The 13,643-nt window shown below is 41.8% G+C and overlaps 1 protein-coding gene across 10 annotated transcripts in view; it reads right to left on the bottom strand.

Annotated features, from left to right (window-relative positions):
- Positions 1-1,790: 1,790 nt before the first annotated feature.
- Positions 1,791-13,643, bottom strand: part of MBD5 (methyl-CpG binding domain protein 5) — a 447,080-nt gene continuing 435,227 nt past the window's right edge. For 9 of the 10 annotated variants that reach the window (XM_056797196.1, XM_056797197.1, XM_056797195.1 and 6 more), the window contains 2 exons: positions 8,285-8,360; positions 1,791-4,351 (listed from right to left, as the gene is read on the bottom strand). In XM_056797196.1, coding sequence (XP_056653174.1) covers positions 4,280-4,351; positions 8,285-8,360 — 148 coding nt within the window. In that variant the 3' untranslated portion in view covers positions 1,791-4,279. Of the gene's footprint in view, positions 4,352-8,284; positions 8,361-13,643 lie in introns of those variants that run through there. The other variant, XR_008911762.1, reaches the window with a different exon arrangement.

Here is a 13,643-nt window from a genome sequence, read left to right as displayed (position 1 = left end):
TAATTGTAAGAAGTGCCCATTTTTGTGGGTTATCAATAGGGATTCTATTGAATTTGAAAAAGGGTTTTGGTTAATTTAAAAATGTAATTGTTGGTTCAAGGTCTGGCCTCAATACTTCCAAGCTGTGACCCTGCGCAGGTCCCTTGGCCCAAGCTGCCTTGGCCCTTTTTGCTATTTTGTCTTGGAACCAATGCTTAGTATCCATTCTGAGAGAAGGGAAGGGTTTAAAAAAACAGGTTGTTTCATGGTGGTATTTGTATAGTTCCTGTGTGTGTGTCATGGCATGTGGACAACCAGGTATTTTATACTTTCTATAGTTATTTTGCATAACATTTCCTTTTCCATCCAAAAATAAATGTATTTGTTTTTTCACATACTTTTCTCTGAGTGTGTGCTCTTTTGGACTACCTACCTAAATTTTAAATGTAGGTATGGTGCAAACTACTGTCATTTCTAGGTTTCAAAAGGATTTCTCAAGGTACACACAGAGTGTATTTGTGAATGCATAGCCATATATTTGAAAATAAAGATGAATATTATGAACAGATTTCTAAAAATATTTGATGATAATTTTGATATATTTTTTCCATAACAGACTTCTTACTCTTACCAACGGTTTGTACTTGAGCTCAATATAAAATGTTTCCTGGTTCACTAATTTAACAATAATAACTTTGGGGATGTTAACAAATAGGTATTATTGTTGTTGTTATCTCTTTGGCTAATACATATCATAAAACAAGTGGGACGAAACAAGTGGGAAATCAAGTCAACATTAAAATTCTGACAACTGCTTTTTTTTTAAAAACATCTAAAAATGAAATCAAGTGACACATTCATAACTTGCCTTATGCACTGTGCTACGGTTCCTGAATGTCTGACAACACTGGCATACGTGGGCAAAATAGGAACAGAGTAGCGGATGGATTGTTTGGCCAAGTACCTTTCCTTTCTTTAAAAAAAAAAAACACAAAACCTTTCAGAATCTTTATCTAAATTTAAAATTACTCGGGACTTTTTAGAAAGCACTGAAAACTTTGGAAAATCATAAATGTGAAAGGGTAGCAACTAACAGAATGATCCACAAAGAAAAATAATAGGGATTGTCCATAGAGATGATTGTAGGGAAGTTTCATTGTTCTTATTAACACTCAAAAGGAACTGGATTTTGGTGGAGGTGGGGAGGGAAGTCACTATTAGTGTGCAGATCTTTGGCAGAGCCTCTAACTTCTGCCTGCATGATCATGTTTGAATGTTAATGGTGTTTGGTGACAAAATAAGAAAAATTCGGCCCATCAGCAATACAAAATTGGGTGTTTGAAGTAAATGGTAAAAAGAGCTTGATGACATGAGGGAGTGTGTGTGCACTTTCCACATTGCAGGCGCTCGTCTTAATTTGGCATCTTCAGTCATATTGGGATGGAGAAGTGGTAACAAGAAAAAAAATCCATTCAAACATATGAAAATCCTGAATTACCTTTAATGGCAGCAGCTGGAAGTTGGAAGGCAAAAGCTGTTTCTTACTTGTTCAGAATACCCTTTGGCTCAGCTCTCATACTTGAGCTCCTTAGGGATGTCACCCCCATACTCTGGTTCCTTTTGTTCCAGCAGGATATGCTACTTTCATTAAAGGGACAAAAAGGTTTTTGTTTTGTATCAGTTCCATCTTTAGCTTTAACAAAAAAAGTGGCTGTTAGGCAAAAAATATTCTAAGTGAGGAGGGCATGCCTCCATCAAAAATGGATAGTATGCTTCAGTGCAGAGAGAAAGAAATGGCTCTATGGGCAAAATTCAAGTATGAGTGACCAGTTTTTTTTAATTGTAAAGTAGGTGCAACATTTTAAAAAAATGTTACAGCACTGCATGACCTGTAATGCTCACAATATTTACATTAACTGCTTACATGAAACCATAAAAACTCTAAAAGAGGAAAAAAAAACCTGTATGGACTGAAACAAACTATTCCTAGCACCCACATCAATGCCATTATTAACCAATGAGATCAAGTGCATAAAAATACTTTACATAGTCTACTAATGTAAAGTATACATTGGTGAGAAAAGTACAAACCTAATTAGTTTAAAATGTCCAAAAAAAAAAAGGGTTGGTCAATACAAACTCAGTTTTAGGACAGAAAAACAAAACTTTAAAAACAGAAAAACAAAAAGCCCTAAATATCAACACCCACACAGGCACACGCACACACTGCCACACATCCACACGTGTCCGCACACATATGTGAATCTGTGAATAAAAACATCCGGGAAAGACAAAACAGCAGAAAAGCAGGTTGGTACGGAAATGGACAACATTAACTGTTTAAACATAACAAACACATCAACTTGTAACAAAAAGTGTTAACTGAACTACACAAAGAATCACTTCACATGAGTTTGCATGAAGGACTATGGCAAGGCTCCCCGCCATTACAGAAAAGACAAAATGAACCTACCCCCCAGAAGGAAGGGGTCCTGCCTCCAGGCCGCTGGAGCTTAGTGTAGCTGATTGCATTCCATCAGGTTGGGGGGAGTGGGAGAGGGGTTGGGGAGGGACCACCAAGCGCTGGCCATGTGAGAAGCGGGGGGGCGCTGAGGCGGATGCTGGAAGAGCTCCGTGACGGTGTCTCCATGCTCGGGCAGCATGGGCAGGAACCCGCCAACGCGCTGCTCACTCGCTCTCCTAGCCAACGTCAGAGCCACGCGCTCATCGTTGGGTCAGGAAAACGTGGTGGTTCCACGCATGAAGGGAGAGGAGCTCCTGAGGACCCCATCCAACAGGCCTTCCCCCCCCGGCCAGGCCGGAGGAGTGAAACCTATGCTCTGCTGCCTGGGAGATGGGGTTGTACCACCACCACAAAACATGTGAAGACGGAAAATGATGTTGTGCTACATTTCTTATTAATTTTCTTGTACTTTACAATGGCTCACAGTTTCAGGTTTGTATATTTGTAGTGTATTATTTCCTCTCTACATTTGTTTCACATTTTTTACTTAATATAATATAAATAATTTGGTTAATAGATTTAACCTGCACATTTCAGCCACATTAATATATATAAGAATCTGTTAATGGTATAAATAATTCTTTAAATAAAATAAATCTGATATGTTACATAATACTGATAAAAAATTACCACTGCTAATAATTTTGTAAGCCACCTTAACGACTGGTTTAGTAATACTGAAGAATGGATATGAAAAGCATTCGGATGACACATGTGTGGTTCTGTTACTATAAAAATCAAAATGGATTTTGTCTTTATCGGATGATGCCTTTGAAATGGAGCCCTTGCCTCCATGTGTGTAAACAGGATGTCTTCTCAGGTCAGATAATGGATGCTAATCAACACAGTTTTTGAGAGTCAATGGTGGTGTATCATACAAGTGATGCAGTTCAACAGGTGGCTATGAAATTTTAACTACAGAAATGGCTGAATAAAATAGTCCATCTAAGATTTTTTTTTTTATAAAACCTATTCTACTTTAAAACTTAGGTAAAAAAAATATGCAACAAATGGTTGCAGTTTTGAATTCTTAATTTAGACCTGTGAGCCCACATCCCCTTAGGAATCTGCAAGGTTGCACGCTCCTACAGAGACCCGAAATGGAGTACAGTACTTCCAGGCAGGGTTCATTCCAAACAGACAATATAAATGAACACTCAGTGGTGTGAAGTGTATGTCATAATTAAGGTATTACATAATCATGCCTTTTCTCTGCTGTTAAATACAAAAACAGCATCTTTTACATTATCATATAAAAGCATTTAGGCTGTATTTTTATTTATCACTTTACACTGGTAGTCTCTGGTATGTGTACTCAATAGAAACCAAAGAATTTTGTACACTATTTTTTTTGTACAATAAAAGATAAAGTGTGCATCAGGTACGCGTGTACATGACAATATTGTACAGTATTTACAATTCAGATATCACCATGAAATTCTGTATTATCTATATACACAATGAAAATTTCTCAGAAACATTTGGACTATTTCTTATAATCACAATTTTAGTATTATAGAAAAAAAGTTTTCAGTAATCACTTGATGCCTTGTTATCACCATCTTTCAAGGATTTTGATTAGCTTATCCAGCACTCGGTATCCTTCCTGATCAGAAAAAAAATGGTACCACTGTTTCATTTAGCACCCGGTAGTGGTGACAGCGATCTGCCTTGATCCAGATACTGATATAGGCATAGCTATACCAGTACCTACTGACAGATGTATGTGCATGTTCCTTTTGATAAATACTGGACCATCAACCAAGACATTCAATGTTATCTGGAAATCTTCCTCCTCTTGGGCTTTGGAGGCTTCACTTGTCTATCTCCCTGTGGGATTTGGTGAACCTGGAAATGAGGAAACCAGAAAAACTGAGGAGGTGCAAGTCACAAATCCTGCCTGATTTCTGAAAAAGACCTATTTATTTTTAATGTTTGATCTTTATCTTAATAACAAATGACCCCACAAGTTTTCCCAAGTTATATGATTCATGTTGTCTCCCTCCCGGAGCCGACAAGCAGTTGGATCCGGGTTATACATGCATTTTCACGCAAAGCCTACTGCCCTAGTATTCGTTTGTGTAAGTGAATAATGGTACAACACCAAACCTCCAATCAGGTCTGCCGTTCCTCGAGAGGTGGAGAGCCCTCTCGGGAAGCGGCCTGTGGAACAGCACAGCGCCCGGGATGCCCCTCAGCCCGTCAAGGCACCCGGCGGACCCCGGACTCGCTTTGCTACCAGCCAGTGGTGGGACCTTGGGCAAGTCAATTGATTTATCTTTGGGGTCTCACACGTTCCTCATCTGTCCACCAAGGGGTTGGATCGGGTGACCTCCAGCAAGCCTGTGCCGAGGAATCCCAGAGGAGCTGAACAGAGGAGTGACAGTCAGCACAACATGCCCCTGCTCTAATGACTGCAGGCACACACCCAGCATGCCTTGGTGGGCACGCAGCCCACTTGGGAGATCATCAGACGAATGGCTGTCTCGAGGCAGAGACGCGTATTGTTCGGTGCGGTTACGGAGGAACAAGCTTGCTGGGAGAGAAGGGAGGGCACAATGCCATCTGCTGGAGGAGCCGGGAGCAGGCTGGGGGTACGGGCTGTGTCTGCCCAGGTGGCCTCGGGCGCTCCTGTCTTAGGCACTGCTGAGGCTGGCCTGAGGGCAGGGGGGGGGGGGATGGCTACCAGCCAGAGGTCAGTACCTTTGTGCAAAAATTAGGTTGAAAACATTTACACGTTACAAGACAGAACGGAGGCAGTTTTAGCTTCTTTGAAGGAAGCAGGGGCTGCTGGGTGGCTTAGGGAATAGACTGCCAGGCCTGGAGTCAGAAAGTCCTAGGTTCAAATTTTGCCTCTGATGCTTCCTAGCTGGGTGACCCTGGGCAAGTCACTAAACCCACATTGCCTAGCCCTTACCGCTCTGCTGCCTTGGAATGGATACTCCGTATGGATGCTGAGATAGAAGGGAAAGAGTTTAGAAGGACAAAAAAAAGGGACATTTTCCCTTGGAGATTAGACTCAGGCGGGAGTCACTATATAAAATCTCCAAAGGCTCCTCCTAGGGCAGAACGAGGCCCGTGCTCACAGGGCTGAAAGCCTGGAAGGGATGAAGTTGCTGATGTTACGGAGAACAGTCTCTGAAGGGCTACAGTGACTGCTCAAGGTCCCTCGGGCTTCCAGCCTCCCTCACCCCTTTCAGGGCCCCGTTTTGCCTCTCTTAAGTTGTCTTCTAAAGACAGAGCTAGAACTAAGAAAGCAGAAGTTACAAGCAGGCCTGCTTTGGGGCCATTAAGAAGGTGCTAACAGTCAGTGACAGGCAACTAGGAAAGGGACCTACCTTATGAGGTCATTAAGTTCCCCGAAACTGGATAGAGTGTGAAGATTGGATTTAGCTATCTCCTGATTGTAACAATGAAGGTACTTAGTTCTTCCTTTATTGGGAAGATTGAATTGTAATCCAGTCTATTTTTAGATTTTAATCCCCAAAAGGTGGTAACTCAGTATTTGAAATAGATCCACCCATTTTAACTACAAGAAGGTGTTAACTTACTACAAAAGGTAAACTAACTAAAAAAGGTGGTAATCAAAAAAGGTATAATCTAACCAAAGAAGGTGTGAACTAAAGAGCTGGCAGTCCTGGAGAGGAGCATCTGCTGTGATTGGAAGATGTGAAATTTAGGGGAGGTGACACAAGAAAAAAAGATCTTTAAAAAGAGAAACAGAGGCCAGAAGTAGATATTTATTTGTTAGATCAAAGAACTCTCACTCAGAGGAGAGCCTGGAAGATGGACACTTGGACTTGGCTGTGGAACTGGATCCCAGGAAGATATTGTGCAGGAGACCTTAGACTGCTTTCTTTTTAGACGGTCACTGTTAGTGAGTGAAAGGCTGATTTAGTAACTCTGCCTTTCTTGGAGGTATAAACCTCCGAGAAAGGCCCATTGTCTTGAGAGATTTTTCCCCTGATTAGGGCCTTAGAATTTCTACCTGGCTCAGAGGAAGCTGGAGTTGTCTCTCTCTCTCTCATTCCTTAATATGTTCCCTCTATTTTAAATAAAACTACCATAATTTAAATTTTACTTTAATAATTCATTTTGGGATTTAGAAATTAAATCCTTGGCAACCACCAATAATATATTCAGTCTCAACCACAAATAAAAATGAACAAGAGTGAAATGAGACCTTACTTCCTCTGTTCTATTGACATCACAGTGAAAAATTCTGGAAATCTGGGGCAAATGCTTTTAGAGAAAAAAGGGGCTATAAATAAAGGGAACTGGATTCTAGTTGGGCTCTGCTACCTCCTGACTTCCTATGCAAAGGGCACCATTCTAAGTGTCCTGGGCCTAACTATATCCTCGAACCCAACTCTACAAACTCTGGAACTGAGGACATAGTGAAAACCTATCAGGGTCTGTTTAATTTCTGTCTCTAGCTCTAGTTCCTCACTCAGTACCTCACACATAAACAGTGAATAGATGCTCATTATTTGGAATTGGAAATGTCAGAGAAAAAGGTGTTTGCACTGTGGATCAATGATCTTCTGTCTGGAAAAGAATGCCAACCTTTTGCTCTAATTGCATTCTGGGTAAATCATCTGCAACCTGCTACAAGCAGGGGGCTTCGTGGTAAAGTGGAAAGAGTCATGGATTGAGAGTTATGGTCAAATATCACCTCTGTAGTTTACTAGTTATGTGAGGAGTCAATTAATCTCTTTGAATCTCAGATGCCTTATCTATAAAATGGAGGGACTTTAAGTTCTTTCCAGCTTTAGGTCTATGATCTCAGGAAATCCTGGCATTGTTTCGCCCCGTTTTTTAAACCACTGATTTCATAGACAGAGTGCTGGGCCTGGAGTTGGGAAGTCAAATATGTCTTCAAGCTCTTACTAGCTGTGTGACCCTGAGAGAGTCATTTAACCCGTCTGATTCTGTTTCCTCAACTATAAAATGCAAATAATAATAGCACCTATCTCTCAGGGTTACTGTTAAAGATTGAATTAGATAATATTCATAAAATGTTTAGCATAATGCAGGGGACACAGTACACAGAACTTAATCAATTATTGTTCTTTTCCCTCTTCCCTTCATGAGAACAATGTCTTTATATATACTATATATACAGATGTATATATGTATTTAAAAAAAGGTAACTGCTTATTTACTATTGGAGATTTCACAATTTAATTTTATCATATCAGAATAAAAAAAATCACAGAAGAAAGGAACTTAAAGATCTAATGATTCTTAACCTTCTATCCAGAAATTCTGACTGTAATACTTGCTATACTAATAGCCTTAGGTAAGTCTATCCTCTCGAAGACTCAGTTTTCTCATATGTAAAATCAAGGGTGATGGAACTCTGCAGTTCCTCTCACTTCTAAATGAGTTCAATGAAGTATTGTCAGTTTTCTGGATGCTTACACATTTAATATTTAGTTCAATATGATGTAAACTAACAATTATCAATATTTGTCATTGGGAACAATTTAAAGAAAGGGATTGGTAATTTCAATAATTTCAATATTTTATAACTTAGACTTTAAAAGGAAATATAGATATCATAGATGACAAAAAAGATTGTCATCTGGGAATAATTATACAGTTGACAGTGATTTAAAAAAAATTTACTTTTAAAGTATCAGTTATTTTTGCCCTCCTCCCATTTAATACTTATGAAATTATATCTGATATAGCCTGATAGCATCATCACAGAGAAATTGCTGAAAACAATATCCTTCTTTTCAAAGAAGTACAGTAAATGTAAAAACAGTCACTTACGTTCCCAGATATTTTGTCCAGTTCACTCATGGCCTCATGAATAGCAGCTTCTAAATGGTTGTTTAGCTTTCCACTCCTAAAATTAAGGGGAAAAAATACCAATCAGATTTTAACACATTTCTCTCTTGTTTTACCATCATTCACTTTCAGGCTTTGCGACATGGTCACAAACAATCCCAGCAGGGAAAAGGTGTGGGTATTAACAGTTGGCAGATGAGATTTCATTGTATGGTATTTGTGGGTTTCGCCTTCGAACAGGAAGTCTTCAGTGCTGCACTATATAAAATACAAGCATCTACACATGAGACAGATTATGGAAAAAGGCACAACCCAGTTCAGTTTGCCACCTTAGATTTTTCTCCCTCAATTTGTTGTCTTTTTTTTCAATTATGTGTAGAAACAAATTTTGACAATTGTTTTCTGACATTTTAGGATTCATATTTTCTCCCTCAATTTCTGATGTCCTTTGGAAGAAAAATCGAGCCACATTCTTTTTTTTTTTGGTAGAGACTGCCATAAATACTCTGGGTGGACCCCCTCCTCAAGGGCAGTGGCACCATTCTAATCATCACTTGATTTTGCAACGTTGGTGTTTATTAAGTGCTAACTATACAAAGTCCTGCTCTCAACTTTGGAGGTACTAAGAAAAGCCAGACAGTCCAGCCCTGGAGAAGCTCCCATTCTGATGGGGCAGACGGCCCATGTAGCATGGATGTTTCAGGTGGAGGTCAGATGGGACTGGCACAAAGGAGGTGCCATCCTCCAGCTGTGCCCCCCCCCCCCAGCCTGTCAAAGCTGGCTCTAGTCATTTCTCTTTCCCCAGGGTCCTCCTCATGCATCACTATTCCCCCAGCCCTGCCGGGAGCACAGTCAGTGCCCTCATGGTCTCCCACCTTCAGTCTGTCCCCACTCTATGACACGCAGGTGAAAATCATTGTTCCCCACGTGAGTGGTTCTCCATCCTGTCCAGGACCCAATAAAGCGTCCTTCGCTGTCTAAAGCTCTCCCTGGCCCCTTCCGGGTCAGCCCCCTGCACACACGGCTGCTCTCCCCCACCCCCTGGCTCCTGGGATCTGGGCTCCGGGGCCGGCCAGGATGCCTTCCTGGGGCTCTTCTCCCTCGCGCCCATCTCCCCGGGAGCGTGTGCTGGCCTGGGTTCCGGCCGACCATTACAGAAAGGAAGGGCCAGGTGAGGGAAGGCGGCTTCTGGGATGGAATGGGAAGGGGAGCCCGGGAGAAGCCTGGCGGCTCTCACAGTGGAGCCGGCCGCTCTGTTGTTGGGGGCAGGCAGGGGATGGTTTCTCCTGGCCCTTCGGTGGCCCACTTGGAGGAGGGACTTGAGACATTCTCTCCAGTGCACCGACACAAAGGGGCGATCGAGGAACGGAACCTCTGGGAGCAGGGAAGAGAGAATGAAAACCAGCTCCTGTGCTTTCAGAGGGTCAGTGATGGATGGGAGAAGACGGGAGGTCTCTCCCGGTGGGGGGGGGCGCCCTGAGGTGCAGAAGAGGAGGGGAGAGTTCTAGGCCAGAGAAGAGTCAGCGGATGGGGTGGCTCCTGGATCACAGAACAAGTGGGGTGACCCAGGGATGCAGACTGGAAAGATAGAGGGGGACAGTCAAGAAGGCTCTTTGATCAGGAGGTGATAAGATAGGTGGCTCCTGGGGTGGAGGCCCAGGCCCAGAGATGGGAGGACTTGGGTTCAAATTTGACCTCAGGCAATTCTTCCGTCTGTGACTCTGGACAAGTCAATAAGCCCCATGACCTAGCCCTTCCCTCTCTTCTGCCTTGGAAAGGACCCTGCTCATGGATTTTCAGAGGGAAGGGAAGGGAGGCTCCTGGAGGGTGAGGGGGAGATATGGTCCACCTTGGGAGACCCCTGGGTGGGGCGGGAGGCCACAGAGAAAAGGGGTGCCTAGGAGGGAAGATCACTAGGTGCTGGCCACATCCTGCATACGGCGATGATACAGAGCGCAGAGCCCAGGAACCTGGGAGGAAGGGAAGTGTGAGGGACAAAGGGCAGCTGGGGATGCAGGGCTGCTGGTGAGTAGAGAACTGAGAGGAGACAAGCAGATCACTGCATCCAGGGGGTGGAGAGGCCCTGGTTCAGCAGGCGTGACCTGGGGGAAGGTGCCATGCAGAGGAGGAGACCCAGACCACAGCAGTGGTACCAAAACTGAGAGGGGAAGCGGGGAGGGGGGGGAGGGTCCAAGAAGGACTTTAGAATGACCTCAAGGATTTTCATTTTACGGAAGAGTCTGACTTGTTCAAGATCATGCAGGCAGCTACCTACAGGCTGGGGGAGACACCGGGTCTTCTGAGCCCAGACACAGTTCTTTTCACTTAGCACCTCACTGCTGAGGGAGATTAAGAGGTGAGAGGGGGCACAAGGGTTTGCTCCAGAGGCTGGCCTGAGCCCCTGTGGAAGTGCTTCACCGGGAGCCGGGGGAGCCCTGGGGATCCTGGCCTGTTCTGTAACCACTCCTTCAACTCTGGCCCCAAATGTCCAATTGCTTTATTTGTGAAGAATTAGTTCCCTTCTCAGACTAATGACTTTGTTTTCTTTCCTAAAGCGACTACATTAACAGAATTAACTAATCAGTTAATTATGTTAGATAATTATAATAATTAACTAATCATTCAATGAGCATTTATTAAGTATCTACCATGTGTCAGGAAGGGATCTTAAAAAGATCAACTAGTCTATGATATCTCTGAAAACTGCTAATTAGGTTTGTGCTTGAATACTTCTAGTGATGGGGACAGACAGTTGTAAGTAACTTATTTCACTGACATTTTAAAGTTAAACTTCTTCTCTTTTTGAACTGAAATCTTCTTTTCTCTAACTTCTGCCCCTTGAAGCTATACCAAATAACTTGAATCCCCATCTTCTTGCTCTAGTCTTCTTCAGGATAAACATCCTTAGTTCTTTGAATACTTTTTCATATGACAAGGTTTTAAGTCACTTCACGTATCATGTTTTTTGGGACCCATTTCTGTTTGCCAACGTCCCTCCTAAAAGATGACACTTATAACTGAACACAACACTCCAAATTAATGCACCTTAAGATCATATTTGCTCACATTGATGGAATTATTCATTTATTTGAAAAATATTAATCATCTGACATGCTGTACTGAGTACACCACTGTGTTACTGTTACACAGTACTGAGAACTGAGGGAAGATAAAAAAGACATATTATTCCTGTCCTCAAGAAGTTTAAAATATAGTAGACTACTGATTCTACTGATTATATCACCAATTGAAACCTGCAAGTTTTCATATGACCAAAGTTAAATCTTCTAATTTTATACTTCACATGTTGTAAAATTTTATCTCTAATAAATTTCACTTTAAATCTTTTAGGATCTTATTTCCTTTATTCAACACATTATTTATTATTTACACTTCATCTCTGGGACCTATAAAAATAATAATGAAAAAGAATATGGACAAAGATAGAATTCTGAAGCCCACTGTTAGAGACCTCTTTGGACTGATTATGATCAATAACTGGCACTTTGGAATGATCATTCGAGAAGCCAGGCCTTGCCTTAACTATCCTTATCAATTCAGATGGATGCATGTTATATCCAGAAAGGGATTATGAGAGACTCTTAAGTGCAGATCACAGATTTAGATGTAGATGGAACCTTAGAGATCATCTCGTCTTACTCTCCATCCCTACCTCCTCTTTCCAAATGAGTCTAAGAGAATTGTACTTAGCTTTTTAACTCCAAATTTCTGTGCCATTTCTGTTACATTCAAAATTAGGTATTCACATCTTTTCAAAAATTCAATGATATGATTCAACAAACATTTATTAAGGTTACTTTGTGAAAGGCACTGTGCCAGGTACTAAAGGTACAGATGAAATGATGATTTCACTTCAAAAATGAAAGTTGCTGCCCTTACATTCTGCTAGAGGCAGGGGGAGATAAAGATAAATTTAAGGTATGTGGTAGGAAATGGAAGCAAAGAAGAGATCCAAAGGGTTCTAAGACCCTTAGAAGAGCAGAGACAGCGAGGTATCTGAGAGAAGGTCCCACAGAGGAGAAAAGAGCTGAGCTCTCTCCTTTGCACTGCCCCCATTCCCATGTTTTTTTTTTTTTTAAACCCTTACCTTTCATCTTAGAATCAATACTGTGTATTGGCTCCAAGGCAGAAGAGTGGTAAGGGCTAGGCAATGGGGTCAAATGACTTGCCCAGGGTCACACAGCTAGGAAGTGGCTGAGGCCAGATTTGAACCTAGGACCTCCCGTCTCTAGGCCTGGCTCTCAATCCACTGAGCCACCCAGCTGCCCCTTTTGTTTCTTATATATCAAACTTCATTCTCCTTTAAGGCCACTTTTTCTTATTTTTTGGGGGGTGAGTATGACCTTATTAAAAACATACATCTTTGCATAGATATTGATATGCCAGGTTAACAAATTATAAGGGATTGCTTCATTTAATTTTTGGAAGTTGACTTTTTTCCAGTTGAAAAGAGGAAATTTGGTTATAAAGGACTTGGTTAAAGGACAGTTTTACTCTGGTATATAATCTCATGGACCACTACTATTATTCATAGCTATTAAGGGCCAAATGTGTGTATGGCATAGGCATGAAGGAATGAACAGTGTACAGAAGTTAAACGAAAAGGACAGTCTCTTTGACCCAAATGGTTGGCTAAAGTAGTTTATAAATTTTGTTCTAAATGCAATTCTCTAAGTCTAGGAGAGCTCAAAGAAGACTATGCTGTCAGATACACAGAGAGCATGGATAGATTTGCTAACTAGATCTAGAGCTCACACCAAGGTTAAGGTATATTTGTTATACAATAAAATGATAGAATATAAAACAAAATCTTTTATGTGAAACAAGAAAAGGTTAATGGGTTTATTTTTCCCCGGATGTTTTGCTATTCCTGGCTCTGAGCAAGAGCAGAGCTAAAAGGGCATTAGACGGTCCTGACTTATCCCAGCTTTGTAAAAAGAGGGGAGTGATGCTGGCGGTATTTCATACAGGGATCAGAGGAGATCAGCGGGCTCAGCTCTGGGGGTCAGAGAGCCTGCGCCGGTGCCTCCTCGTGGCACAAAGTGTCACTGGCTTTTTAGGGCCAGATAGAGGAGCTTTGGGAGCAGGCTCTATCAGGCAAGAAAGATGGCTGAATGTGGTCCTGATAACACATGATTCTCTATTTTTCAAGGGCCAAAAGAGCTGAGAACATAAAAGCTTATCACCAGGAGGTTGGCCACCAGATGATTAATTCCTGTGCGATTACAAAATACGAAGCAAAAGGAAAATGAGATAGGAGCCCTCAGACTTCTTCAGCTTCCTTAACTTTTACATTGATGGTTATAGAATGGCCAAAGAG

This window comes from Monodelphis domestica, chromosome 4 (assembly GCF_027887165.1).
Source record: "Monodelphis domestica isolate mMonDom1 chromosome 4, mMonDom1.pri, whole genome shotgun sequence".
NCBI classification, from domain to species: Eukaryota; Metazoa; Chordata; class Mammalia; order Didelphimorphia; family Didelphidae; genus Monodelphis; species Monodelphis domestica.
Note: the sequence above shows the minus strand (reverse complement) of the source record. Positions and strands in the feature narration are given on the sequence as shown.